General features: G+C 37.7%; 1 protein-coding gene across 1 annotated transcript in view; it reads right to left on the reverse strand.

The window, feature by feature from the left end:
* Positions 1–26,253, reverse strand: part of LOC149463734 (cadherin-9-like) — a 332,295-nt gene that overhangs the window by 53,251 nt on the left and 252,791 nt on the right. The window contains exons 6-7 of the mRNA XM_089674842.1: positions 5,336–5,523; positions 161–414 (exon numbers count right to left, since the gene is read on the reverse strand). Of these exons, the coding sequence (XP_089530968.1) occupies positions 161–414; positions 5,336–5,523 (442 nt within the window). The remainder of the gene's footprint in view (positions 1–160; positions 415–5,335; positions 5,524–26,253) is intronic.

The raw sequence follows: 26,253 nt of genomic DNA on the forward strand, positions 1-26,253 counted from the left end.
TCATTGCTACTTATTTAATGTATAAAAAAAATAATAGACTAGTCCCAAACCTGCCATCATATTTTATACATGTTAATGCATCAAGCATTTCTTCTAGTCACTTGCATATTTTCCATTCTAAGGAACCCATAATCATTAACCAAATGACTGACTGACTTACTTTACAGAACTTTTTGTTGAATCAGGATCTTGAGCATATACATGGCCAATTATGCTGCCTTCTTTCACATCTTCGTTCACTTCAAACACATAAAAGGGTCTGTTAAAAATGGGAGCTTCATCAACATCGTGCAGTGTAACTTTCACAATAGCTGTGTCCTTAAATGACCTAAGGTGTGAAAATCTTGGATCTTCAAATGTATTAGCAGCCTCGACCTCAAATGTGTGCATTCCATGAATTTCAAAATCTAGCAGCTATAGAAAAACAAATTAAAAGAAATGTGTTAAAATGTGAATTTCTTCTTCATTAAAAATATACAATAAGTAACTCTGCATTGTTAACTGTTCAAACTGCTTAACATTTTTAAGGTTAAATAAAATGGTTAGTTTACCTATAGCAAATATTTTATTATGCATAGATGTTGGGCAGGGTGAGTCACTCACCAACTTGTAAAGAAAAGATCCCAAAGGTTAGAAGTTACCAGCTGTAATTAACAAAAAAAATTAGCTACTGTAGATCTTTCAATATTATTCAAAACTGTGCAGCCAAATTAATTGATTAAAAAAGTTTTACATACACAAAAATGTCTTTTGCTATTGCAGGATCATAAAGCTGTGCCTCTAGTAATGTACTGTTTCTTGTTCAACGCAAAAAATTTAACCAATGGATGTATATTGGTGAAACAGGACAGAAATTAAAACAAGAATTAATTAAATGAATTCTTAATGAATTAATTAAAATTAAAAATAATTTATTTACACAGACACATCATAAAAGAACATAAGGAAGATGGTTACTGCACACTTGAGGGACATCATTTCTGTCATCCAGACCACTGTATGCATATATAAATGCTTTGGTTTTTAAAGGGAACTTTAAAAATACTCAAGAAAGGAAGACTTTTGAACTATTAATAATAAATATGTTTGACACAAGAGATAATGAACTAATTGTGGACCTTGGTTTTCTAAATCACTCTCCAACAGTTTTATGACCAATCTCACCTCTCTTCCACTCTCCATTTCCCTAGCCCACTCCTTTCTTAATTTTACCCATCCCACTTTACACCCCAGTAACACCAATCCGACTTTTAAATCATATGACTTCCAGTGAAGACGCATGATTTCAAAGTTGGATGCCATTCTAACTTGAGGTGCGACTTGCAAGACATCTACAGCTTGCAAGACACAGATGTCTATGCACCCAAAGTAATGCATGCACTACTTTAGAAATGGGTGTGGCTCTGACCAAGTCAGAATCGCACCAATATGACCGCTTTAATTGTGGACAATCGTATGGTAAGTGGCACCCAGTGTGACCGGGGTGTAAATTAACATTCCTGCATTTGTGTTGTGTTTTTTTTAGAATTGTCCTGCTTAACATTTTGATAAAACTTTGGGGCTGGTTTTCTAAAACTGGAGAGTGCAAAATCGGATGCAGCTGTGCAAGGTAGCCATCCAGCTTTTAACGTTAGCTTGCTAAGCTTTGACATAAAAAAACAAAAAAATGAAAGCTGATTCTATGCAGAGCTGCACCAGATTGTGCACTTTTCGATTTTAGTAAATCAACCCCTTTGTGTTGCCTGGACTGAGAAGAAGGAATCAACCCAAAAGCTGTGTTAAAATGTAAAATTAAAATGAAAAAGTAATATAAACAGCACTGAGTTGTTTTTGTTGGAAATGCACAAGTGTGGCAACAATCACCTCAAAGAATATATTTCAAACATTTATTTTAAGCTAATTTTGTAAACTGAACATAATAATAGAATATATAATACCAAATTATTAATACTACTAAATTATTACACTAAATATAATGAATACAATATTTGTATGTAAAAGCAAAAGGGTTGATTTACTTAAAGAGAATGTTCACTTTGCAAATTGAATGTTTAGTTAGCCAAGATTAGTAAATATGTTGAAACTATAATTTGATTTCACTTGCCCAAGTTCTTCAAAGTGGACAGAACCACACCCCACTTAAATTAGTAAGCTAAATGAAAATTCACTTTGCCAAGTGAACATTCTCTGTAACATTGGTAACTAAACCTTAAAGTATGCAATTGATCTTCCAATAAAAATAAATGCAAAACTAATTTTAAAGAATGCCAACTATTTATGCATTTGACACATTTTTTTCTCAAAATTAGTCATTCATTTTACTTTATTTTATAAACAAAAATCTGTGCAGTGGGTTGTAAAAGTGCCAGTATTAAGTACAGTATTTATTCACAAAGGGAATTAAAAAAAGTATCATATTAAAATGTTTAAGTCCTTAGGTGTGTTGTCTGCATTTGTGTTGTTTTTTCTGGACTTTTGTTGTCTTTTCCTTCATTTTAATCTGGTGATCCTAGCATTAACGCATTTCTTTTCCCAGATTAACAATGCTCATTAACTCTGTTGAACATTGTCATGCCAGACAGCTATTTCTAGTTGGGACTACAAACACTTCCCCAGCTCATCTCCTTTTAAAAGAACCTACTATTATGAAGCTACCATGGGTACTCAGTAATACTGCATTGAAAAACTTTTAAAGAAATGCAACCAATTGTTTTATACATACCATTTATACATCATGCTAAAAACATACACTGACAGATATACCTTCTTAAAACAACTCATAGCTAAGACCCTGTCCTCCATTCATGAAGGGGAGTTGTTCATAAAGTATACAAGTTAAAAGGGTTTTCCTTCACTGTAATTTTCTGGGGATTCTACTTGTTTTATCATATGTCATTATAGATTTGTCTTTATCGTATATTTTGCATATTATGATTTTTAAATTGTTTGTCATTTGTGGGTGATAACTACAGTCATGGCCGAAATTGTTGGCACCCTTGATATTTCTCCAGGAAATCATGTATTTCTCACGAAACGTATTGCATTAACACATGTTTTGCTATACACATGTTTATTCCCTTTGTGTGTATTGGGACAAAACAAAAAAAGGGAGGAAAGAAAGCAAATTCGACATAATGTCACACAAACCTCCAAAAATGGGCTGGACAAAAGTATTGGCACCCTTTCACAACTGCGGATAAATAAGAATGTTACAAGCATGTGATGCTCCTGTAAACTCACCTGGGGCAAGTAACAGGTGTGGGCAATATAGAAATCACACCTGAAAGCAGATAAAAAGGAGAGACGTTCACTTAACCTTTGCATTGTGTGTCTGTCTGTGCCACACTAAGCATGGACAACAGAAAGAGGAGACGAGAACTGTCTGAGGACCTGAGAACCAAAATTGTGGCAAAATATCAACAATCTCAAGGTTACAAGTCCATCTCCAGAGAACTAGATTTGCCTTTGTCCACAGTGCGCAACATTATCAAGAAGTTTGCAACCCATGGCACTGTAGCTAATCTCCCTGGTCGTGGACGGATGAGGAAAATTGATGAAAGATTGCAACGCAGAATAGTCCGGATGGTGGATAAGCAGCCCCAAACATGTTCCAAAGACATTCAAGCTGTCCTGCAGGCTCAGGGAGCATCAGTGTCAGCGCGAACTATCCGTCGACATTTAAATGAAATGAAACGCTATGGCAGGAGACCCAGGAGGACCCCACTGCTGACACAGAGACATAAAAAAGCAAGACTACAGTTTGCCAAAATGTACTTGAGTAAGCCAAAAGCCTTCTGGGAAAACGTCTTGTGGACAGATGAGACCAAGATAGAGCTTTTCGGTAAAGCACATCATTCTACTGTTTACCGAAAACGGAATGAGGCCTACAAAGAACAAAACACAGTACCTACGGTAAAATATGGTGGAGGTTCAATGATGTTTTGGGGTTGTTTTGCTGCCTCTGGCACTGGGTGCCTTGACTGTGTGCAAGGCATCATGAAATCTGAGGATTACCAAAGGATTTTGGGTCGCACTGTAGGGCCCAGTGTCAGAAAGCTGGGTTTGCGTCCAAGATCCTGGGTCTTCCAGCAGGACAATGACCCCAAACATACGTCAAAAAGCACTCAGAAATGGATGGCAAAGAAGCGCTGGAGAGTTCTGAAGTGGCCAGCAATGAGCCCAGATCTAAATCCCATTGAACACCTGTGGAGAGATCTTAAAATTGCTGTTGGGAAAAGGTGTCCTTCCAATAAGAGAGACCTGGAGCTGTTTGCAAAGGAAGAGTGGTCCAAAATTCCGGGTGAGAGGTGTCAGAAGCTTATTGATGGTTATAGGAAGCGACTGATTTCAGTTATGTTTTCCAAAGGGTGTGCAACCAAATATTAAGTTAAGGGTGCCAATACTTTTGTCCAGCCCATTTTTGGGGTTTTGTGTGACATTATGTCATATTTGCTTTTCTGCCTCTGTTTTATATTTGTTCCAATACATACAAAGGGAATAAACATGTGTATAGCAAAACATGTGTTAATGCAATACCTTTTTTGTGTGAAATACTTGATTTTCAGGAAAAATATCAAGGGTGCCAACAATTTCGGCCATGACTGTATAAACCTGCATTTGTTATATACATGCATTGTTATATTTTGTATTTATGAAAGTTTTCAAATATATTAACAAAAAATAGAGGAGATTTGTTTAGTGGTTATAGAAGAAGATAGCTAGGAAGGAAGATAACATTTCTTGAAATTTCAGTTCAGTACTCAGGATGTTACAAGGAAATTAGATTTCTAGCAGGAGCAACATTTTTTCTTCTGTATCTGCAGAAAATATACTTAGACCAAAATCATAATAATGCAGGCACTGTATAAGGACTGGTGAGCTGTAATATACTGTATTACATTTTTGTACATGGGTTAGGATATACTTTAACTAGGAAACATGAACTGCCCATCTATTATGAAAGCATGGTGTATTACCCTTAACAAGCAGTGGATCTAAGTGGCAAACAGAATCAATGTAGTGCTAATTTACACCACTATGAAACATTGTGCACATAAAAGGTTAATTGATTCACCAAATTTGCTGCAAATACATCTTTTAAGGAGGACAATGGGTGCAATTGAGTAAAACATGTTTAACACATGCTTGGTTTGGAAATCACTGCTTTCACATGTCAAACACAACTGCTGAAACAACCTGTGTACAGAGGTCAAACAAATAGAAACAGAATACTCCAGAAAAAGTGCTCCGACAGCATCAAAGCAATCTATCTGACCCAAATGAATAGATACCAAAGCATCACGTAAATTATTAAATAAAAACAATCTGGCATGACCTTTTTAACTTTTATGATTCCATCCTGTGTTTTCTGGTCTGTGATGATTTCAAAGTAGTCTTTGGCATCTCTATCAATAATTGTGTATTTGATCTCCGCATTTTTACCCACATCGTCATCATTGGCTTTTATTCTTCCAATTGCTGTTCCCACAGCAGCAGACTCCAGTGATGTAAACTGGTAAATGCCTAAAATTTGACAAAGACATCTGTTTTCTTTTTTTTTAATAAAAATTCAGAAAATAATAACAAGAGCAAAATGTGCAGCCACAATCAATATCTGTTTTTTTCTAATATAAAAGAATCATTAACACAATCTTTATTTCTTGTAAGCTAATGGCACTGTGACTTTACAACAATCATTTCAATTTTAAATATATCTTTTGCTTTCTTTAAATATGTCTTGGTTGTGTTTTTACAAGCAAAATAGAAAAAAAACAGTGATTGAAAAGTGAGAACAAAATACATACTTCACAATATATAGCTAAAACATCACTTTGTTTTAGATTTGGATAGAATAGGGTGAGATTAGAATCCCTATCAAGATTTTAATACATTTTTACTCCTTCTAGGTAGAGACAGCCTCTATATGTGCTTTGGTGCCATTTCCAATAGAGACACCCGTTCTAGAAACAGCTGGAATTCCATCTGATTTATAGAAATTTGCTCCTATTTCCTATTATGTCTTCAGGATAGAAAGTGAGGAAAATTACTTTGCAGACAACAGACAGCAAAAAAAAAATGACCTAACAAAAAAAATATTTTGACTATACATAAACATTAAGGTATCTTGTACTTTGAAGACTATGCAGGCTGCCCCATTGTCCTGCTTAACTCTCTCTAACTGGCATAGAATAAGTATGCAGCAAGTAAAGTTAAACAAAGTTAGCAGTCATGATCTCTTTACTTGCTCTGCAGTAGGGATTCAGAAAGATTTGAAGCCATTGGATTCATTTTGACAGCCAGACAGCATTTCTAGATGCAAAAAACATTACAAATCCCAAATAATCCTGTGCTTGCCAGAAAAAATATACAAAACCAAATTAACATAAAAAATAGTGAAGCTACAATAAAAAATAAATAAATTGTTGCTGCAAGCACCTGTCATGTGTTTCCACATAAAAATTAAGTTTAACTATACACTATTAAATAATCTATACCATAAATGTGTATAAGAATAAATAAATAAATATTCCCTGGTACCTCAGTGGCGAAACATATATGCAAATATGCAGAATACAAATGATAAATAATATGATAACAATATAGTCCTTATAATAAACTACAAAAAATATATTTAAAATATAGTCGATATTGCACTGCTAACACAAATCTAGTGAAGATATATATTTTTGCAATTAAACTTGGTTGTGCAGCACTCTTTTTGGGATTGAGCATTTCAAGGTAGTAAGACAGCCTACATACCATATAACTTGAATGATGGTTGCCCGCTCCGATTATTCCTGCATCATCATGTGTTTGTAACCATCAGCTATTATTGTAATACAATAATGACTTTTCCACAGATTAATCCAAGAATTGATAGCCAACACTGGTGACAAGGCTTAGGAGCACTTGTACATGGCACTATCATTATGCAATAAAGCTAGTTACTTCCATACACATTGACTGCTTTGACAGAATTTACATATGTTTAAGTTAGTGAACTAAGAACAGCTTGCTATGGGTGGACATGGATATTAATGAGTCTTCTTTTAAAATATGTTTTATTGTTTTACATCTCAATTAAACTAAATTACATTTTCTCAGTAATAGACTAGGTCATAAAGAGCAGAAACTGTCCACTTTTAGACTATGAAGATTAGCTAATATAAACAACTGCATACCAGATAGACCATCAAGTTGAGTGACTAAGGCTTCCAATGGTACACTAAATAACAAAGCCTTGCATTCAGAGTGCAGCGTATACAGTATTTGCATGTATTTGTAATAAACCATGATCACATTTTAGGCAACTCTATAAATCATTTTCTAAAAAGACTTTACCGGATTTGTTGAAATGGGGCATGTGGCTAATGTTACTCAGATCTAGCTAGACTGACATCATTTATAAGTTTTACAACATCTAGTGAAACATTTGGATTGTACTATTTAAAACCAAATGCAGATATTATTTATATATATATATGTATATATATATATATATATATATATATATATATATATATATTGTGGCAGTGCGGTTTCCTGCCACGGTCAAAATAAAGCTGAAAACACTGGATTCTCAACCAGGCAGGTTGAGGGGCTCCAGAGAGTTTATGTATTGCAGAGGAAACTGACTTTTCGGTTTCCTCATTTATTCATTAAGTTTGCTTTGGGATCTGGAGCCTGGAGATTTCAAAGAGATCTGGGAGGGATGAAATCTCCAATCCGTGGACCGTGTTTTGAGAACCCCCAGCACACTGATTGCACAGGTGTGTGCAGGCCTTTTTATAGAGTCCTAACCATAGTTCTGGGCTTCACCCCGGCAGATAGGAGTCAGGAGGGCTCCACCCCAGCAGATGGGAGGTCTCTGCCTTGGAGTCAGGTGGAAGCCAGACTAGCTGTGTGCTAGTGGCCACAATTTGGGAAGAGTCTGCAGGAGACAGACAGTGAACTGCGAACAAGCCAGGAGGCTGAATACTGTTAATTTGTTTGATCGTGGATACCCCTGCGTGGGAAGCATTTGTGTTATTTGAACTTTCTTGTAAATAAAAGTGGGCAAAAAAGCCCTTAAAGAAGCGAGTTGCTGTGTGCTTGGAAGAAGCTCTACCACTTGAAGCGAGTTCCCACAATATATATATATATATATATATATATATATATATACTGTATAGTGAAGGAAGGAAGTATTTGATCCCCTAGCATTCAGCAAGATTTCTGGCTACGAGGTGTCTTTCATACAGGTAGCAATCTGAGATTAGAAGCAGTCTCTTAAAGGGAGTGCTGCTAATCTCATGTTATTACCTGTATAAAAGACACCTGTCCACAGGAGCAATCAAACAATCAAATTCCAAACTCTTCACCATGGCAAAGACCAAAGAGCTGTCCAAGGATGTCAGGGACAAGACTGTAGACCTACATAAGGCTGGACTGGGCTATCAAACTATCGCCAAACAACTTGATGAGAAGGTGACAACAGTTGGTGCAATCATTTGCAAATGGAAGAAACACAAAACAACTGTCAGTCTCCCTAGGTCTGGTGCACCATGCAAGATCTCACCTCGTGGAGTGTCAATGATCATGAGAACAGTGAGGAATCATCCCAGAACTACACATGAGGATCTTGTCAATGATCTCCAGGCAGCTGGGAACACAATCACCAAGAAAACAATTGGTAACACACTACGCTGACAAGGATTGAAATCCTGCAGTGCCCACAAGGTCCCTCTGTTCAAGAAAGCACATGTCCAGGCCCATCTGAAGTTTGCCACTGAACATCTGAATGAAGCAGAGGAAGATTGGTTGAAAGTGTTGTGGTAAGATGAGACCAAAATTGAGCTCTTTGGCATCAACTCAACTCACTGTGTTTGGAGGAGGAGGAATGCTGCCTATGACCCCAAGAACACCATCCAAACTGTCAAACATGGTGGTGGAAACATTCTGCTTTGGGGTGTTTTTCTGCTAAGAGGACAGGACAACTGCACCGCATCAAAGGGACAATGGACAGGGCAATGTACCATCAAATCTTGGGTGAGAACCTTCTTCCTTCAGCCAGGGCATTGAAAATGGGTTGTGGATGGGTGTTCAATGCATGACAATGACCCAAAACACACGGCCAAGGCAACAAAGGAGTGGCTCAAGAAGAAGCACATTAAGGTCCTGGAGTGGCCTAGCCAGTCTCCAGACCTTAATACGATTGAAAATCTGTGGAGGGAGCTGAAAGTTCAGGTTGCCAAATATCAGGCACCAAACCTTAATGACATGGAGAGGATCTGCCAAGAGGAGTGGGCCAAAATCCCTCCTGAGATGTGTGCAAACCTGGTGGCCAACTACAGAAAATGTCTGACCTCATTGCCATCATTGATTGCCAACATGGGATTTGCCACAAAGTACTAAGTCACATTTTATTAAGGGGGTCGAATACTTATTTCCTTCATGAACATGCAAATCAATGCATAATTTGTTGGACGTGCATTTCTTTTGAATTTTTTGTTGCTATTCTGACTCTGTGTTAAAATACACTTACCATTCGATTTTTAGATTGATCATTTCTTTGTGAGTGGGCAAACATTCAAAATCATCAGGGGATTAAATGCTTATTTCCTTCACTGTATATATACAGTGCTCAGCATAAATGAGTACACCCCAACAGATTTGTCAGAAAGCCTTTACTTTCCTTTCAGAATCAACTTTTTCTGTGGGACACTATACTACAAAATACTCCCACAACTGAGAGCCATTGATTGCAAGCAAGATTTGCTCTTTTTCACACACAAAAAAGTATTTTTCCAAACAAATTCATTCAAGACAATGTTGTAAAAATGAATACATCCCAATAAAAGTCTTATGAGCAAAGCTACATTTTAGACAACAAAATTCTAATTAACATGAATTCAACTACAGGTGAGTCATTTTATTCATTAAACAGGTGTCCAGCAGACAGTTGATTATAAAAGGGCGTTACTTAACAAAGAAAACCCCTTTCCATGTCATGCTGTCAGCAATGGCACCACATGGAAGATAAATGTCACAAAGCCTGAGAAAGAAAATAATTTCTTTACACAAGAAAGGTGAAGGCTACAAGAAGATCAGCAAAGCTTTACTTATCAGTCAGAATACTGTAGAAAAAGTGATACAAACATGTAACAAAGATGGAACTGCAATAATCTCACAGAGCTGTCCAGGCACAGCTGTCCACAGAAATTAACACCTCGACAGGAGCATCTTCTGAGGAAAAGGGTTGAAGAAAATCATCATGCAAGTTCACTGCAGTTAGCTAAAGAAGTAAAAAGACAAACTGAGGTGATTGTTTCCAGTGACACAATACAGTGTACACTGCAGAGGAATGGCATGCATGGGTGTTGTCCATGAAAGAAGCCTTTCTTAAAGTCCATGCCCAAAAAATCCCATCTAGAATTTGCCAGGGCCCATGTTGAAAAATAAGAAGACTACTGGGACTCTGAACTCTGGAGTGATGAGACCAAGATAAATGTTTTTGGAAAAGATGACTTCAAAACTGTATGGTGTCACAAAAGTGAGGAGTACAGAGAAAAATGCATGGTGCCTACAGTGAAACATGGTGGTGGCAGTGTCCTTCTGTGGGGCTGCATGAGTGCTGCTGATGTCAGGGAGCTGCATTTCATTGATGGTATCATGAATTCACAGATGTACAGATCTATATTTAAAGAGAAGATGCTACCATCACTCTGTGCCCTTGGTCATCATGCACTTTTCCAACATGACAATGATCCAAAACACACATCTAAGGACACTGGTGCATTTCTGAAGAAGAACAGGGTGCAAGTGATTCAGTGGCCAAGTATGTCTCCTAATCCGAACCCTATCGAACACCTATGGGGAGTTTTGAAGAGACAAGTTGACCATCACTCTCCATCCAGCATCCAGGCTCTAAAAGAGGTTGTTCTTGAAGAATGGAAAAAGATAGATGTTGCAGTATGCCATCAACTTGTTCCTTCCATGCCTAGAAGACTTGGTGCTGTCTTTACAAATTGTGAAAGTCATACAAAATACTAGATGTAGTAGTTTTTGGTATGGGCTGGATATTATTAACCTTACTTTCGTGTAATGAGCTAAACAAATGTTCTATAAAACTAAATTTTGTCAACCTGTTTTAGGTTGGGATTCCTAATTATGTTCCCATATATATGTCAACATATATAAGGACGGTCTTCAGCCTTTGCCATTCCCAGATTGACAAAGGAGCACTCTTCCGCCAATCGAGGCCAGCGCGTGCTCTGAAACGCATTGCAATGAATGCTGGTTCCTGACATCATCACGCCAACACCGTTGTCACACCTCAGCATGTGTCCAAGATGCCATCTTGAGGAGTACCTGTATGCCGGCCGGCTTCCTCATCTGTCTTCCTCCTGTTACCACGCTTGGTTTAGCGCAGACACAGATGTCAGGCACCTGTCACAGCCGTTCCTTACTGGATACTTATTACACACATGCCTGCTTTACTCCTTGAATATGTGAGTGTTCTTACATTTGTGCTGTATTAAAGTTGTTCTGCTGCATTTAGAGGCGCTTCTTTTTTCCTTCTATCATACATAGTCCTGCTACAGTACTACATGAAGCCTGCCCTTCCTGCCCTATGGACCTTCCTAATCTAATTCATTTAGATTACCTTAATACTACTAATAATTGGACTTTATGGACTTGGCATTAGTATTTTACGCTGATTATCATTTCTTCTTACTTTTTTATGTCAAATTATGGACTGCTGCTGACAGCTGCTGTCAGTTATCAGTTTAAAATGGTATTAAACCCCAAAAATGTAATATATTCAAATTTTACTTAATTCTGTGATCCAGCCATTAAATCTGATATTTTCAACTTCTTTTAATGAATCAGCAAAGGTGGTAGTTAAAGGATTGAGAAAGGCCATTTAACACTGACAGGGGTGCTTATAATGGTCAGCTTTTATTCATTTTATGCAAAAACTTTGATCCCAAAATGACTGTTGATATAACTGAAAATGATAGCTGGGGTCTGGCTTTAATGTGTTGGTCAAGTTTATCTAAATCTTTTAAGGTATCTAACACTAACCTCTTCCCAGACTGACAATGCAGCTGTCCAAATGTGTCTCTGTTGCTCCTCCATCCAGAGTGGAGACACCCAAAAAACAAAAAAAGTGTAACCTGCCATATCTCTAGGTGAAAATAAAGGAAAAAAGTCTGAAAAGAAAGCTGATGCAGGTACCTCAGTTAAGGACTGGTAAACTGCAATACATTATTTTTTTCTGTGTGTAATACTACTTCAAAGGCTATCTACCATGACATTTTATGTACAGTATAATATGTGTTAGTGAAATTGAGAGTTTTTGCTTTGCTATAATGTCATCAAAAATCAGAACATTTCAAAGAAATTCACCATGTTGGCAAAACTCTTTCAATCAATGGGGAAGTTAAAATTAGGGTGGCTTTTAAGTATGCATTGATTTAACCACCTCAATATTTGGCATGTTCACCCTTTCCTGGACAGTCCAATTTTTAGCTTTTAGTGCTGTCACACTTTAAAGGATAATTACACACTGGGTTTTTATTTTTTGTGCAATAAACAAAAAAAGACCAAACATTTTGAAAAAAGGTGCATTTTTCTTAGTTTCTGTTTGAAAATTTTGCTAATAAGGAATTTTTCTTCATAAATTTTGACCAAAATGTATATTGCTACATTTCTTTGGTACAAATAACAAAATCAGTGTATATGATTTGGTCTGTGTGAAAGTTATAGAGTCTAAAAGCTGTGGTACCTATCATTGAAAATTGATAACACTTGATCACACCTGATGTACTGACTGTTCCTGGCTGCCTATTTCATTTCTTGAGGCCCTAACATGCCAGGACAGTACAAAACCCCCCAACTGTCCCCTTTTTGGAAAGTAGAGAGTCCAAGGTAGTAACAAAGAGGCATGATGAGTTTTTTGAAGTTGCAATTTTGTTCCCACAATTCAAGTTAACACGTTATTTTGCACAAACATCTTATGCATATTTGCACCTACACCCCAAAAGACATTCTGCTATTCCTCATGAGAAACATCAATACCACATGTGTGAAACTTTTTCATAGCCTAGCCACAAACAGAGGCTCAACATCCAAGGGACACCTTCAAGCATGATCCTCTTTAAGACTAGGCCTTCTCTGACACTTTCTATGTATAAGTACAAATCAGCATTTTTGGAAAAAAAAATGACTTATGACCCGAAACAGTATATATTTTTTATCAGAAGCCCTAGAGAATATAATGGTGTGTTATGTAAATTTTTATGTCACATGGTATTTGTGCAGCATTTTTTTAATGCTATTTGACACAGTAACGCAAAAATACACTTTTTGAGTTTTAATGCACACAAACACAATAAATAAATATCAATGTGATGTTGTGCTGAATAAATAGATACCAAACACGTCACACTTAAAAATTTTGCATGATTTAACTTTGGTATTAAAAATCTCCATAGTCAATGCTTTAAAGCATTTACAGGTTACCAGTTTAGAGTTTCAGAGGAGGTCTGGTGCTAGAATTATTGCTCTTACTCTGACATTCATGGCAATACCTCACATATGTAGTACAATTGCTGTTTACGTATGCATACATGACCATTGTGTGCTTTCGCCTTTGCAGGCGAACACAGGGGGATGGGGGTGCTTTAAACTTTTTATTTATTTTTTGGTGGGACACTGGTACACTGACAGTTGTTTTTGTACACTTGTACACTGAAAGATGTTGATCTTCCACTGGCGGACACCGACAGATGTTGATGATCCACTAGGGACACAGACGGATGTTGATGTTGCAATGGAACACTATTGCAGATGTTTTTGTACACTGGTACATTGTAACAGATGCTGATAGGATACTGGTAAATTGTGACAGATGTTTTAGCACTGGCGCACTAGTACAGATGTTGATGCAACACTTGGGCAGATGTACACTTGGGCAGATGTTAGTACACTTGGGCAGATGTTTTGTGCACTGGTACTGTGTGGGGATGGCTACAAATCTGTGTGATCTGTATGTTGCTGAACACTAAAATCATCAGCTACACATAGAACGTGACAGGCTGTGGCATCCCCCCCCCCCCTGCACTGAGCTCTCACTGAGCTGTCAACAAGGAGAGTTGCTACAGAGGCACGCACCTCTGTTTACAGTGTGATGGCGCAATTGGACACAGCCATCATGTGATCGGGGTGGCCAATCACACCACACATGTCCCGACCTGTGATGTGCTGTGTCCGAGGGACTCAGCCATCACAGGATTGCGTTGCTTTATGGCCCAGAGGCTGCGTGAGGTGTACATTCTGACAGGATGTATTGGTACATCCAGTCAGAATGGCGAAGATCCCACCCGGCCGTTTATGTGCAGTGGCTGGGCAGGAAGTGGTTAAATGGAAGCTTCCTTAATTTATTTTTTACACATTTATTAAATTGTATTACAAATTTTAACAAAAGTATTTTCTAGGTGATTCCACTTAGAAAGAAACACAATATCAGCTTTTACTAATGTGGCTTTGTTGATAGCAATGTCACTGACACAGCATTGTTTATCGACAAAACCATGTGATCACAATATCAACACTGTGCTAGTGATAAATGTCTTTGTTTATCAACTCCCTTTCCATGTCAGTTCAGAGATCCTATCCTATTGCTAAGGGAAAGAGAAGTATAAACCATTCATTTACTCTAATGGTTTAAACAGAAATTATTTTTTTCATTGAGTCACTTAACTGATTTTTTTTATTATTAATATTATTATCATTACTATTATTAGTATTACTTGTGATATGTTTTCATTTTTAAAATTCATAAAATGTTTGATGCATTAATGTAAGTTATTTTGTTGTTGATTGCATGGATTGATTCACTTATTTGATACATAGTAATGTGAATGTTTAGCAAAGTATACATATTTTAGTGATTTATACATAGAGTAGAGGGTTTATAGTTTTTTTCCAGATTTCTGGTTGCCTTGACTGCAGACCATAAAATGTTTCCTTTATCATTAGCGTTTAATATATCAGGTGTTCATTATGTTTTTACTAGCAAGCTTGAATAGTCTAAAGACATCATCAAACTGTATTCACCTATGTACCAGGGATTTAATTTATACTTTCTGCAAGTCTTAGGACAACTGAGGTGTCCTTGTATGAAACAGATCAGCGGCGATCCCAAGGATCTCTGATCATTAGTGGTTTAGGAAACATAGATGATCAGCGGAGAACATGTTCTCCACTGATCATCTCAGCACACAGATGGCCAGTATATGAAGGAGCGATATCAGCCCTTCACTGGCAATCTGTGTTCTCCCTTCAGATTCTCCAGCTCAGAGGTGGAGAATTGGAGTAACCGCAAACGGAGCAGTGATAATTTACCGCTGCTTAGTAAATGGTGTTTGACTGATTTCTTACTGTAAGTTCGCAAGATTATAGTAACAGCAGCCGTTTTCCAGCGTTGAAAGCATTTGTAGATCGCTTCTCCCTTCATTTGGAGAACTGATCTACACCGCTTCATAAAAAGGCATTCAGAGGAGAACTGTCTTCTCCGAGAATGCCGGAGAACTGAGCAGCGATCATTTACCGCTGCATGATAAAAGGACACCTAAGTTGTGTCACTTTTTTACAAAAAAATAAGAAGTCATAGTACGTCAAGGTTCAGTGCGACTGGTGGTGGAGTAGTTTAACCTCCTTAGCGGTATTCCCCGAGTGTAGCTCGGGGTAAAATGTCAGTACCAAAAGCGGTAATCCCGAGCAACACTCAGGCTTACCATGCGGCGTTGCTCAGGGAGTCCCTGCAGCACTTACCTTGTCCTTCGCTCCCGCAATGTGTCCCCTGCAGCATCCCTGGCCATCTCCTCCGGCCGATGCCGGCATCCGGCTTCCGTGTTCCGGTCCCTGTGACGTTGGGAAGGCGGCAAATTTGAAATTTTTTAAAAAATGTCATTTTTTAAAAAATGATTATTACATAGTAAAACATTGCTGTTTCAATGCATTTCACATACATTTTGTCCCGAGTGCTTTGTCCTGTGCCCTGCCTGCATTTTAACTGTTCTTTCTGCCTGGAAACTTAGAAAAGTCCATGGCGTCCAAAAAGCGTCCCTTTACGTCAAAAGCAGTTTTAGACCAGCTAGAGAACAGCGATAGTAAATCAGAACCACTTGCAGAATTGAGTGATAATGATTCGTGGGGAAATTCGTCATCAGACACTGAAAACGATTCTGCGACTTTGCTCAGTGATGTGCGAATTTGCCTCTGTATTTCAAATTTCAGTGTTTTTGGTTTGATTATATTATTGAATTAAATTTATTATTATTATATTATTATTTTTTATGATTATTTATTAAATTATAATTTATGATTTCGCATTTCAAATTTTATCCTACCCGGGATGTTTACTAGACTCTTGTTCAGGCAGATTTCAGTGAGTTATTCCTAAAAATTACAGCCTACAATAAAAAAAACTGCATATTTCCATGCAAAAAAATGGTACTGCTTTCAGCACAAAAAATCGGAAAGAATCATACCGCCGAGGAGGTTAAAGAGGTTGTTTGCTCACTCCGCATTAGTACACCTAGAAATACCTAGATGCATAAGGCACTCTATTCCTCTAGCAGTTCCAGTCTTGATATTTGAAAACAGAATGGATGAACTGTAAATTTGCTTTGTAGTTTTCCACCAATAAAACACAAACACTATGCAAGAGACACAATAATGATATTATATGGTCATTGTGTCTGCTAGTCATACGATGTATGGATGAATATGCCATTTTTCTGAGTGGAGTAAATATATTAAAACAAATGTTAGATAAAATATATGTATATGTAAAGTTGTACTGCATTTACTTTGTCATATATATTGTATACGCTATATCAGTGGTGATCAATTTTCCAGACATCGCCAAAGGGTCACACATGATATTCATTGAATATAATGCTACAAGATGCAGTCATGCATGGTAGAAATGCTACAAGAGATGGTCAGATATTGAAGATATGCTTCATACAATAGATTGTCAGAAAGAATATTTGGCTACATGTGCCATAGGAGTTTTTGGAAGCTTGCAACATGCTTTATGAACCATAGACTGAAGACACATTACAATAAAATGCTGGAGATCGCTGTTATTACAGCCCATATACAAGTCCATTCTTTCATGCTCATGCTCACTACAGCCCTCTTAAACATGACTTCAGTAACATTTAATATTTTTCTCAACAAGATCTATGATAACAATTTTAAAAGAAAGAAGTGTTGGACACCACAGAAAAATAGGCAGTATAAAATAAATAAATCAAGCATTTTAAATATGATAATGTAGCCCAAATAATACCTTTTGCTGGCTTTAAAAAGCACCTAGGTAAGGTAAACATAGAGCATGGCAATGGCCCACAGAATAGTATAATAAGGGTCAAAGGGCTGCATGTTAGGCACCAGGGCTGAATAAAAATATAGAATAAGCTAAAGTGGTCTTCACGCATTTATATATATATATATATATATATATATATATATGGTCTTCACACATACAGTATGTTATAAAGTATCCTTCTAGGAGTACACCAAGTTCAATATTATAGATAGTACATGTGGCAGATCACTTGTAGATCTTTCAAAAAGAAGCAAATTTCAAATATAATTATTTACATACCAACCAAGTGATCAGGAGTATGAAATACACAGCATACTGTATATAGATCAGGAGTCAGTAGTGCATGAAGCACTCAGTACAGGGGTCCGAAGTATATAATGCACAGGGTGTGGGGGCAGGAGTGCATAATACAAAGAGTGTAAGGGCCAGTAATGTATAATGCACACAGTGCAGGAGTGAGCAATGTATTACCCACAGAGCGCAGGGCTCAGGACTACATAACACTCAGACTGAAGGGGTCAGGAATGCTCAACACACAGAGCACAGGGGTCAGGACTGAGTGCCAGCATCAGGAATGCAGAACCAGTACAGATCTTATCCCAAGTACAACTTCCCCTAAGTACAGCTCACCAATACAGATCCCCCATTAGTATAGTTCCCTCCCAGTATAGATCACCCCTTAGAACAGAGCCCCAGTACAGATTTCCACATTAATATATCTCCACCTTGTACAGATGTCAGCCTAGTGCAGGTTTCCCCCTTAGTATATCTCCCCCTAGTAGAGATCTCCACCAGTATAGGTCCTCTCCAATGCAGCTCCCTATCCCCCACAGCTACTTCCCAGTACAGATCTACTCCTAGTACAGCTCCCCCACTGAACAGATCTTCCTCTCCTTAGTACAGATATCCTCCTCCTTGAAACATACTCACCAGTCAAACCAGACAGTCCAGAGTAAGGGGAATTCCCCCCTTGACTATGTCTTGTGGACAAAGCTGAAAAAGTGGTAAGGAAATCTTCCCTCGCTCTGAACTGCAGCTGTCTCCGTCAGACCTGATAGGCAACAGGAACGATGACTGCAGTGCACAGGGGATGTCAGACATTATCTATACTCCTGAAAACAAACCTATATTACAGGAATAGATCTTAAAGTATCTGTTTTTCAAGTATTAATAATAAAAAAGACTTTATATATAACAAAACAATTGTCACCTTTAACAGTCAAATAATAAAGTGAAAAGGAAACCTATCATAAAATTAAAAGTTCTATAACAATCTTTTGAACTTGTCAAATTTCTGCTCAGCTGTCTGACCTGAAAGTCCAAAAGAATGATATGCGTCAGGTGGGAATAGATTTGTGGACAACATCATGCTAGACATGCCAAGGGTTTGCTGGGATTATATTGTGATGCTGTGTTAAGACCTGTGACACATATGAGTTCAATCTTTTTGTGTATGGTAATTAACCACTTCATCTCTGGAAGGTTTTACCACAATGTTTGCTATTCAGCAATTAACTATTTTAACTGGCAATTGCTTTGCCATGAAACACTGTAATCAAATTCAATTTTTACCATTCTTTTGGTGGTATTTGATCACCACTGTGTTTTTTTATTTTTTTTGCTATATGAATAAAAAAATACCGAACATTTAGCCGAAAAATCCTGAAAATATGTGTTTCATTGTTTCTGTTATAAAATTTTGCAAACAAATAATCTTTCAAAACTGTAAGACAAAATGTAGTCTGATACATTTCTCCAGTGCAAAAAACCCAAATCAGTGAATATTGTTTATTAAGTGTAAAAGTTATAGAGTCTACAACTATGATGTATATATACAGTATATACATATATTCTAAAAAAAATGTATTTAATGTCAATGATTCCATGTTCTAGTCTATCATGAATCTACGCACGATATTGACAATAGGTTCTTATGACCATAGTTACTCAAAACTTCTTTATTTTTTGTCGTTCTAGATTCACAGCCTCCTCTTAGTTCTCTAAGTTGTTGTTTGGGGTCTGCCCCCTCATTCTTCTCAACTTCCATGCCAAGTTTTTTTTTTTTTTTTTTCTTTTTGTCTGACTTACTCTCGTTATAAGGCCGGATGCTTCTAGCAAACTGTTGTATGAATACAACCCATGCTTTTGTCTATGTTTATGTTTTTCGATGCTCAATAAATCTTTATTGGAAAAAAAGTATATATATACATACATATATATATATATATATATATATATATATATATATTATAAACTAAAACCACAGCCCATCTCATTTCATGTTCATGAAGCCCTAAAATGGCAGGACAGTACAGATACCCCCAAAATGAGGCCTAGCAAGTCTTCTGAAGTTGTAATTTTTTGTCACAATTTTTTGTGAAATTAAGAAATGAATTCATCTTTTTTTCATGCATGGTGATCAGGGATACTGACTGGTGACAGTATGTAAATAAATAAATTTTTTTATTTTTCAGTTTTTTAAAACATTTTTGACTTTTTTACCTTTGTTTTTCTCCTTTTACTATTTTTTTTTCATACTGTCAGAGTATTTCAGAGTCACCATAGTGAAACTGTACTACTCTGGGCGGGTAGAGGCGGACTGACCATTCGAGCACTCGGGCACTGCCCGAGGGCCCAGGGTCAGTAGGGGGCCCCATGAAATGCCCCTGGTACCTTTTTTATAGGCTTTTTTGGGTGTGCTTTGAGTGTGGACAAGGACACAGGGGCCCCATGATCCCCTATTGCCCAGGGTCCCCATGAGTTGTCAGTCCCCTTCTGGGGGGGAAGGTGTTGATCAGAGATTTTTGTATGCACGCTGTTACTGCTTATAACAGTGATGATCACTGTTATGAGCAATAATTTTAACTGTCATGAATGGCTTTCATGGTGCAGAATAACATGTGATAGCTGTGGGCTAACCACAGCATCTCAATAGTTAGCAAGCTTCATTATTATTATTATACAGGATTTATATGGCGCCAACAGTTTGCTCAGCTCTTTACAATATAAGGGAAACAATATAGCAATGATACAGTTCAAAACAAGAGGGTTAGGAGGGCCCTGCTCCTTGGAGCTTACATGATTTGAATAATTGGTCATAGCATCACATATTACCCCAGCCGCCTCCGGATACAGTGGTCACAGGATCACACAACTGCACGCCCAAGGGGAGCATGTGCTGAGTTACATACTAGTATGTTGCTGAGTGTGGTGTGCTGTTCTCTAGCAGTAAATGTACTGTTAGTGGGAAATAGGTGGTTAATAAAACAGTCTGCACCATGAGAGATAGTATGTGCCTTTTGTATGAGCTGCTAAAACTGGGATAACTGATTGTCTATATCAGGGGGTGTCAAATTGGAGGCCCTCCAGCTGTTGCAAAACTACAAGTCCCATCATGCCTCTGCCTTTGGGAGTCATGCTTGTAACTGTCAATCTTGCAATGCCTCATCGGACTTGTAATTTGGCAACAGCTGGAGGGCCGCCAGTTTGACACCCGTGGTCTATATTATAACGCACGTTTCACTTTTTTTGTATGTTAGAATTCACTTTCTAGATTGCAGTGTGTGCACTTATTCGTTTTTTATTGGAAGCTCTGCAGTATGCTTTGATTTATATGCATTGTTTTGTGTAGTGACTGCACATAGTTTGGTGTGAGCTGTTTCACGTAGAAATATACTGTATATTTGTTTTACAGTGTAGTGTGGGGATATAGGGGTTGATTTACTAAAGGCAAATGGACTGTGCACTTTGCAAAGTACAGTTGCACTCTGCAAGAGCAGTTGTGCCAGAGCTTTGTAAATAAGGGGAAGCTCTGCTGACTTCCATCATTCAATCATGTGCAAGCAAAAATGCAGTTTTTTCTATTTTCCTTGCACCTGATTGGGTATTCTTTGCAAAGTGAAGCTTTACCTCATTTACTAAGCTCTGGAGCAAATGCACTTGCAGAGTACAACTGCACTTTGCAAAGTGCACAGTCTATTTGCCTTTAGTAAATCAATCCCATAGAGTTTATTTCAACAATAAATTAATTCAAAATTGAGTCAAAACATTCTACAGAAGAATATCAGACTACTAATCTGTGATTTGAAGCTTAATAGGGAGAGAATGCAGAAATGACAATGACCTGAATCATAAGCATAACACAAAGTCTAGCCTAAACAGAAGAAAATTCATATTTTAAAATGTACCTTGATCTAATTAATATGCTGTGACATGACCCAAGAAGATCCATTCATGCAAGGACTCTCAGAAGCAAAACAGAACAGTTTTGCAAAGAGTGACAGGAAGCATGTGGCAAAGGTTACTGATGTTGAAAATTTTACTAGTTACTTAACAAAAGCTGTCAAGGTAAAAAGACAAAGTTTAGATTCTTCAAACATTTGATTCATGCTTTCTTCAATGCATACATGTGAAACACACGCTCTTACACACTGTCACAAGGTAAGGTCTTGCATGAGACTCACACTCTTGATTTTTCAAAAACGTTGCTCCCCTGCACATAACAGGCTATTACATTTGTTTTTGCAAACATTCTTTATCAGTTAAATAAATGTCTAGATTGGTCACCAAGGACGGACTGACAACTCATGGGGCCCCCGGGCAATAGGGGATCATGGGGCCCCTGTGTCCTTGCCCAAACTCAAAAAAGCCTATGAAAAAGGTACCAGGGGCATCTCATGGGGCCCCCTACTGACCCCGGGCCCTCGGGCAGTGCCCAAGTTTTCAAATGGTCAGTCCACCCCTGTTGGTCACTTCCACTCACAAGATTAGTATAAACACAAACAATGAGCAGGCTCACTTGAAATGATGTGCATAGATTAGAGAATCAAAAAGTGACTTTTGTATTTTGTTTTCCAAAAAAATTAGTCATTGTGTATATACAAATATTACAAAATACATACATACCAAAAATGATTAAAATAAAAGAGATAAAAATATAGAGATGTATTTTGTAATTACGATTTTGCTCCTTAGCCTAAGCTCTGGTTCACACCACTGGATGCAACTTGACTTGTGATTTGCGTGCCCTGTGACTTGCAAACCGCATGCAAAGTCGCACCCTATTGTCCGCAATTGGAGTGGTCATATCGATGCGGTTCCAATTTGGTCAGAGCTGCACCGATTTCAAAAGTAGTACATGCACTACTTTTGGTGCAATTTGCATAGACATCTGTATCACATGTCTTGCAAATCGCACCTGAAATCGGCATGTCCCCCGACTTTGAAATCGTGCAATTTCACTGTAAGTCCTACAATTTCAAAGTTGGGCTTGATATGAACAGAGAGTACAAGAGGAAAATGTGGAGCATATCTGCATTCAGCAACTGAAACTCAGGGATGTGGCCATTTCAGCATCTGACTGTATATTGTTTAAGATCAAAGAAAAGAATCTGCCCCATCTGTCTCTAATCAGATGTAAGGTGGCATTGGTTGTGTGCCACGTTTTTTCTCAGGCATGTTTAGACTTAACAAAAAGCTTTACACCTACATAACTGTAAAAACCTATGTGATATCAATATGTAACCATTCTTCATTGCTGTGGCATTTAGAAACCAAATACAAATATCGAGAGAGTTTCACAAATCTTAATTGCGATGGCACCTGCAGCATTATTGAATAGCTCTTCTAAATGTTGATAGGGTAGTCGAAAAAAATCTAGGTTTCCATATTATAGAAACACAGACATGCCCATTCCACAATGGGGTACTTGGTGCCTGAGAGGACAAGGGTGGAAACTGGGGCAGGATATTTGGAGTAGTATCTTTTCCATACACTTTTCAAAGTACATATACAACATAATTGTACATTTCTATTTCCCTATGCACAAAATTACACACACACCTATTTTAACAACTTTATGAATTATACATCTGCAGAAGTCATGCACAGATCTGATAGGTAACCCAAAAGCCAAATGTAGGAACCCACATGACTGGATGAGAATGCTGCTGTTAATTGCAAGGCAGTGGTTTAGGGTTGTCAGCACAGGAAATGCTGTTATTGGCAGTATCTCTGGGTAAGAAAATTTGCCACACACTCATACAAAAGTATTTGTTAAATAAACTAATATGATGAGACATGATGCCATACATACTGGAAAATAATTTTGAGTTTACAAACAAGTTAAGAACAGTTTGGTATGACTGCCTGCAACTCTATATTCATAGTATAGTTTTTTTTATATGCTCATGTAGTTTTCAACAAATAGCCATGCTAGTAAAAGAGATTTTCACCTAACCATGTACAGTATGGGCAGAGATTCATGTAAAAATGGCATTATTGCACCACAGCTGTGCTTTAAAATACTGCCAGTTTCAGAAGTACAGCAGATCTAGGAATTTTCTTGTGCTTGAACTGTTGGCTGTCAGTGAGTAGTTTAACCCTTCTGCTGCCATGCCCTGTGCTCCACTTTTAAACTCAGGTGGCCAGACCATTTTTGCAATTTTTCCTTTGCTTTTTTATTTTCCCCTTACAGCTTTCAGAGTTTGTAAAAGACCCACCAAACCATGTATTTTCTGAAAGCACATGACCAGTAGAAAAAAAAGGTGCTACTGATTTTTAGGGCCCAGTGATACTTGTGCAAATGTTTATCAAAACAATAGTTTGCCTAAAAATGCACTAAAATTATGATTAGCAGATACAAACATAGCAAATGTTACAAAATTCATGCTAAATTTAAAAGTTTAACCTGTATTGAGTTAATAAATAACATATATTTGTAAATTTTAAATTGCACCTTTTTGTGTGTGAAATGGTGAAAATCGAACATACATACATAAAATTGTAAATAATCAAATTTCTCTGAAAATCTGGAGATTTTAATTTTTCACTTACAGCTTTCTGAGTTTGTAAAAGACCACCAAAACCATATATTTTCTGAAAGCACATAACTAGTAGAATAAAAAAGGTGCTACTGATTTTTAAGGCACTGCGATATTTGCACATGTATTTATCAAAACAATATTTTTGCTAAAAATACACTAAAAACATTATTAATAGATAAAAGCACAGCAAAGTTTACAAAAAATCCTGATAAATAAGTATAAAAGCTTAACCTGTATTGAGTTAATAAATAACAAATATTTGTAAATCTTAAATTGTGCCTTTTTGCGTAATGGTATAAATTGAACGTATGCAAAACTCTAAATAACCAAATTTCTCTAAAAATCTGGAGGTTTTAATTTTTCACTTACAGCTCTCAGAGTTTATGAAAGACCCCCCAAACCATATATTTTCTGAAAGCATAGGACGAGTAGAATGCAAAGAAGGTGCTACTGATTTTTAAGGTCCCGCAATAATTTCACAAATGTTTATCAAATTGCTATTTTCACTAAAAAACACCAACATCCTTATTTGCACATATGAACACAGCACAACTTGAAACATTCCTGCTAAATTCTTACTAAGGCCTTGTTCACATGGGGTGTACTAAAGAGTATGCCCATGTAGTGCCATATGGAAGGCCATGTTTACCCTCATAGGGATGCACAGGTGTACTGTGCATCCCTGTGCAAGCAATCCTATCCATGCCAGTTGGGATGCAGTCGCTGTGTCCCAATTGACATGAATGGAACTACCTGCACAGGAATGCATGGAACACCTTTGCATTCGAGTGCAGCCACTGTGTCCCAATTGACATCAATAGGCCTGCCTGCATGAGGATGCACTGAACCACTGTGCATACCTGTGAAGCTAAACATGACCTCCCTGTAGTATGCCCTGTGAACGAGTCCTTAGGCCTTGTTTACACTTACAGTTACGAGGGTATAAAAAAATGCATGGTTGAGCTGCATTTCTGCCGCCTGCTAACCACCTCCTAAAGCTGCAATAGGAAGCAGATGGGGTGTTTACAATTGCATGAACTGCAAAGTTGACCCAACTTGTAGTGATGCAGCCTTCCAAACACTACACATTCAAATCAATGGGGAAGTGTTGCAAACACCCTGAAACTGCGTGCAAAGCATGCAGTTGCAGCACCATTTGTCAGCAAAAATGGGTTCAAAACAGGTGGTGAGGAGACTTCAACTCGCTTCCTCACCACCTGTCAGTAGCCACTGGAGCATGATCTGAATGTGAATCGGGCTTCAGAGACAAGGGTGATTTAGAAGCATGTCTAAATCTACCTTTACTAGGCTTTTATCTTTTGTTTTTTTACAATTTATTTTATTTTTACAGGTACATTTTAATGAATATTTTTTACCTTTTTTTGGGAGGGTGCCACATACGCTCTACAACTGCAATGCATGGGGTTGCAGCACATTTTTCAGCAAAAATAGCATTAAAAATGGTGGTGGTGAGGCATCAAATTGCTTCCTCACTCCATCAGTAGTCTTTGTAGTGCAATCTGAATGTGGATCAGGCTTCAGAGGCAAGGGAGGGTTTTTTTTTACAAATTTATTTATTTATTTTTTATTTTAAATATTTTTTTTACATTTCTTGGGGGGGCAGAGGGGCTTTGGAGAGACATTAGGGATCTAAATAGACCCATAATGTTTCCTCTTTAAGAGAAAGAAAGGGACTGAAGACAGAGCTGCACTGTAGATGGATGAATAGAAGTCTGTACTGACTCCTATCCATTCAACAAACGACATAGTAAACTCTGTTTTCTATGTTTAATTCACAAACTGAAGCATAGTAAACACAGTTTACTATGTGTCAGTGATGAATGAACAGAGTGATTGCTACCAATGCCATGTTTATATAGGAAAGAAAAGAGGCAGCACCCTCCTGCTCTCCATCCTGACAGTCACGGTTTGCTGGGCAGAAGCTGCAGCTGGAGGTGGAGGGAATGCCAGCCAGCAGTCCTGCATGGGGGGCCACAGGAGATAGTGGGGGGCACCGAAGGGGGGAACAGCTGCAGCCTACAG

This window comes from Staurois parvus, unplaced genomic scaffold (assembly GCF_062004578.1).
Source record: "Staurois parvus isolate SC_StPar_1 unplaced genomic scaffold, SC_StPar_1.0 ptg000153l, whole genome shotgun sequence".
In the NCBI taxonomy this organism is placed as follows: Eukaryota; Metazoa; Chordata; class Amphibia; order Anura; family Ranidae; genus Staurois; species Staurois parvus.